Below are 5,338 nucleotides of genomic sequence, written 5' to 3'. Positions count from 1 at the left end.
TAACATTAGTGGTCCCTAAGACTGTACTCTGAAGTCTCTCCTCTTTTACATATACCTTAGTGGTCCCCTAATACTGTATCTGAAGTCTCTTTATAAGGACCTAGTGGTTCCTAACTGTAGGTCTGAATTCTCGTCTATATAGACGCTTATTGGTCCCTGATACTGTATACGTGAAGTCCTCTAATTATATAAGCCTTGTGTTCACTAAGTACTGTAAACTCGAGTCTCTTTTATATAGACATACTCATGGTCCCTAATACTGTATCTGTATTGAGTCTCTTATATAGACCTTTGGTACCCATAATGCGGTTCTAATATCTTGGGTATAGGACCTTATGTCCCCTAATACTCATGATCGAGGTCGTGCCTTTTATATAACCTTATGGTCCCTAATACTGTCGCTAATTCTCTTTCATATGACCTTGAAGGGTCCCAATACAGAGTAGATCTGAATCCTTTCATCATGGACCTTAGTGGTTCCCTAATACTGCTGATCTTAATCCTTAAATATATAGGACCATGTATGTGGTGCCCTCATTACTGTCTGACCATGCGTACTTCATAGTAGGACCTATAGTCGTTGACTTTCACACTTTGCTAGGAAGACCACCACGAAGGTTCAGAGGTGGGCCCAAAACAATAAACTGGATCTGGTTTTGAAATGACGGAGACTGGTGTCTATGGGCTGGCGGCTCAGGGTCGGGTCTGGTGCCTGGGTGCTGGGTCTGGGCCTGGGTTAGAAATCTGGGTCTGGTCGGCCTGGCTGGCCGGGCAAGCTGGGGTCTGGGTCTAGGTCCTGGTCTGGGGGATCCTGTCGGCATTATCTGTCTCCTAAAGGAAGTTTATTCCCTCCACTGGTGCCCTGGTTTTGCTGCCTGGGGAAACTACTAGGACCTTTTTGGTCCTTCGTACATTCTGGAGTGTGGTCCTAGAAACCCCTTGGCCCTGTTTTTTTTTTTTCTATCTGTAGAAGGTCTACAGATAACCTTGTTAGTTAATGATCTATAGAATAAAAATGAATTTGAATCGAATTGGATATTAAAGGCACTGTTCCATATTTGGGAGCACACTACAGGCTGCTTCAAAACAGTAAAAGTTTCGTAAACGTTAAGTTACGTTAGTTACTTAATTTACGTTTTACGTGAAGTTAAGTTTCATCTGCATGGAATAAAAGACACACAAGCCTCACCGTCCCTGTCTCTCTCTATAGGAACGTCCTGATGAGCTGCTGCTGCAGCCGCAGCCCGGAAGGAGGACAATCCTCTCTCTGGAGAGATCCTGGCTGGGAGTGGAGAGGATGAGGAGGAGAGGAGGAGGGAGGAGAGAGGCCAGTACCGAACCCCGCTCCCCGAACTCGCCCGAGCCCTGTCCCCCCGCTGTTAAAAGCCAGATTGAAGGCCCCCTGCAGCAGGCGGCCTACGACAGCGCCGCGCACGGCTACGCGGACGGTCACCATGGAGACATAGACATGGGTGAGCTCATAGCTTTTCTACATATTTTCATATTTTTAAGCAGTTTCACAATCACGTTTGTTTTCTGACTGTTATATATTCCAATATAGTTCGTGTTTTTATCCGAGTTTATTCTAATTTTTGTATTCTTTCTTTTCGTTCTGTCATGTTTTTAGTTTTTTTGGTCGGTTGTGTTTTTTTGTTTTAATAGTGTGTTCTCTTGTCCATTCCATCCATCCATCTCTCTACTCTCCTATCTATCTTATCTACCTCTATCCCGGCCATCCATCTTATCTATCTATCTACTATCTATCTCTCTATCTATCTATCTATCTACTATCATCTATCTTACTATCTATCTATCCATCTATCTATCCATCTCTCTATCTATCCTTCATCTAGCCATCCATCTATCCATCTATCTATCTATCTATCTATCTATCTATCCATCTATCTATCATCTATCTATCATCTACTATCTAGCTAGCATGCGATCTACTATCCCTCCTATCTCTCTATCTATCCATCTATCTATCTAGCGGTGTACTGTGTCTACTGATGCTCAGCGATGCTTTCGCATGGGTCTTTTATCTATTATCGATCTAGCTATCTATCATCTATCCAGCTATCTATCTATCCATCTGCTAGCTATCTATCTGAATCATCTAGCCATCTAGCCATCTATCTATCTATCCATCTATCCATCTATCTATCTATCCTATCTAATCCTTTAACGTCTGAAGTAAGCCTCCAATACTGCTAACGAGACATGTTCCTTTCTTCGTGAGTGCGCGTTGTCTCCAGGTAAGATGACTTACTTAAAACCAAGTTGGTTTCACTCGGCTAGTCTTAGCTACAATTAGCACAACACAACAAGGCCTGTCAGTTGACTGCGGTTTGAGATAACTTAGCATCACACAACATAGATAGCTACAACGTTTTCTCAAATGATTTCCATCTTCTGTGTATTGTTATAAAAGAACCATTTATTATTTCCGTGTATTTCACAAATTCCATTTTGCAGTATTCCGCCGCGGTTCGTATGGACCTTAGTGGTCCCTAATACTGTATCTGAAGTCTCTTTATATGGACCTTAGTGTTGACTTTCAATTTTGACGGGAAGACAACACGAGGGTTAAGTGCCCAAGACAAATAAAATGGATCTGGATTTTGAAATGGAGGGAGCTGGGTCTGGGCCTGGGCCTGGGTCTGGGTCTGGGCCTGGGTCTGGGTCTGGGCCTGGGTCTGGATCTGGGTCTGGGCCTGGGCCTGGGCCTGGGCCTGGGTCTGGGTCTAGGTCTGGGTCTGGGTCTGTCCCGGGTTTCTTCCTAAAAGGAAGTTTTTCCTCCACTGTGGCCCTGTTGCTTGCTCTGGAGGAAACTACTAGACCTGTTGGGTCCTTGTAAATTCTGGAGTGTGGTCTAGACCTGCTCTATCTGTAAAGGGTCTCCAGATAACTCTTGTTATGAATTGATACTATAAATAAAAATGAATTGAATCGAATTGATATCTAAAGGCAGCTGGTTCCATATGTTGGGAGCAGCAACTACAAAGGCTGATTCAAAACAGTAAAAGTTACGTAAACGTTAAGTTACGTTGAGTTACGTTAAGTTACGTTTACTTGAAGTTATAGTTTAATCTGCATGGAATAAAAGACACAAAGCCTCACCGGTCCTGTCTCTCGTCTACAGGAACGTCCTGAGGAGGCTGCTGCTGCAGCCGCAGCCCAGGAAGGAGGACATCCTCTCTCTGGAGGAGATCCTGGCTGAAGGAGTGGAGGAGGAGGAGGAGGAGGAGGAGGAGGAGGAGGACCAGGACCAGGGAACCCCGGCTCCCGACTCCCCGAGCCCTGTCCCCCGGCTGTGTAAAGCCAGGATGAAGGCCCTGCAGCAGGCGGCCTACTACAGCGCCGAGCACGGCTACCTGGACGTCACCATGGAGATCAGAGACATGGGTGAGCTCATAGCTTTATCTACATATTTTTCATATTATTTAAGCAGTTGCACACTTTTGTTTTCTGAACTTGTATATATTCCAATATTAGTTCTTGTATTTTATCCTAGTATTATTCTATGTATATTGTATCCTAGTATTTCATTTATATCTCTATTATGTGCTGTGTAACTGATTTTGCTGCCATCCATCCATCCATCTATCTATCTATCTATCTATCTATCTATCATCTATCCATCCATCCATCTATCTATCTATCTATCTATCTATCTATCTATCTATCTATCTATCTATCTATCTATCTATCTATCTATCTATCTATCATCTATCCATCTATCTATCTATCTATCTATCTATCTATCTATCTATCTATCATCTATCCATCTATCTATCTATCCATCTATCTATCTATCTATCTATCATCTATCCATCTATCCATCTATCTATCTATCCATCTATCCATCTATCTATCTATCTATCTATCTTTAACGTCTGAAGTAGCCTCCAAGATGCTAACGAGAGACTTCTGTAACGTCACAGTAAAGATGGACCTACTTAACCAAGTTGGTTCACTGCTAGCTTAGCTACAAGTTAGCATCAGACACAACAAAGGCTGTCAGTTGAATGGCGTTTTGAGATAACGTTAGCATCAAACAACCATAGATAGCTACAACGTTTCTCAAATGATTTCCATCTTCTGTTATTGTTTATAATAAGAACATTTTATTATTTCGTGGATTTCACAAATTCCAGTTTGACAGTAATGCCGCCCCGCTGTGTCCAGGTGTTCCCTGGAGGCTCCACACCTGGCTGGAGTCTCTCCACAGAGCCCAGCAGCTGTGCCGGGACCGAGTCACGGTCTCCCTCCTCGCAGAGTTCCCGTCCATCGGGATGGAGGACTACACCCCCGAGCTGCTATCCACTGGCGTCCCGCTCATGTTCAGAATGCTGGAAACCAGCAAGGTTTGGATCTCTGTCGCTCCTCATGGTTTCTTCTTCTCAGCCAGTAACCGACTGTTGTCTTCCTGAGAAGTTGAATCATGAGGTTTTCTATCTTCTAACTTGCATGGGTATCTGTTACTGCAACAAACAGTGAAATAGGAAAACCTTGGGCCCTGTTCAGGTGCGTTGGGGGAGTGTCCAAATCCACTTTTGCTAGTTTGACGGTGTAAAAAGGGTCTGAGTACCGGCTGCATGGTCCTAAAGGGCTGGACTTAGTGTCTTCATTAATCAGAGGTGTGTTCTGGACGTAACATGCTATCAACCAATCAGAGGTCCTCTCCCATTCCCTTTAACAACCAATCAGAGGTCCTCTCCTGTGCATTCTTGGGCGTGTGCTGGATCCTACATGAGGGTGTGTTCAGGTGCATATCCTGTTCCTGATTTTCTGGGCGTGCTTGTCTTACAGGGAAGGTGTGTTTTCAGGTTCAAGGTGCATCTTTCTGGGCGTGCTGGTCTAACAGGGAGTGTTTTCAGGTGCATCTGGGCGTGTGGTCTAACAGGGAGGGTGTTCAGGTGCATTCTGTCTCGGCGTGCTGGTCTTACAGGAGGTGTGGTTCAGGTGCATGGCTGGAGTGGCTGGTCTAACAGGAGGTGTGTTATGGTTGCAAATTATGGGCTAGGCTGGTCCTAACAGTAGGTGTTTGTCAGGATGCATTCTGCGGGCGGTGCTGGTCTTACAGGGAGGTGTTTTGAGGGGTGTGAATTTCTCTCCCCCCTGGGGCGTGCTGGGTCTAAACAGGGATGTGTGTTCAGTGGGTCATTCCCTGCACCACAACAATATCAATTGCTGGTCCCTTAACGGGGGAGTGTTTTTCAGGAGGGGTGCATTCCCCTGGGTTATTGCTATCCCTTGAGGCAGGGGGAAAGTGATCGCACCATTAACCACAAACAAACAACCACAATTATTTTAACCGAAATTTAATAAAATGCTC

General features: G+C 44.6%; 1 protein-coding gene across 1 annotated transcript in view; it reads left to right on the top strand.

The window, feature by feature from the left end:
• The window catches only part of LOC116690741 (ankyrin repeat and BTB/POZ domain-containing protein 2), a 92,697-nt gene that overhangs the window by 54,696 nt on the left and 32,663 nt on the right, over nt 1-5,338 (top strand). The window contains exons 11-12 of the mRNA XM_032517908.1: nt 3,143-3,405; nt 4,189-4,367. Of these exons, the coding sequence (XP_032373799.1) occupies nt 3,143-3,405; nt 4,189-4,367 (442 nt within the window). The remainder of the gene's footprint in view (nt 1-3,142; nt 3,406-4,188; nt 4,368-5,338) is intronic.

This window comes from Etheostoma spectabile, chromosome 1 (assembly GCF_008692095.1).
Source record: "Etheostoma spectabile isolate EspeVRDwgs_2016 chromosome 1, UIUC_Espe_1.0, whole genome shotgun sequence".
NCBI classification, from domain to species: domain Eukaryota; kingdom Metazoa; phylum Chordata; class Actinopteri; order Perciformes; family Percidae; genus Etheostoma; species Etheostoma spectabile.
The sequence above is the reverse complement of the archived record's forward strand: the minus strand, read 5'-3'. Positions and strand labels throughout refer to the sequence as shown.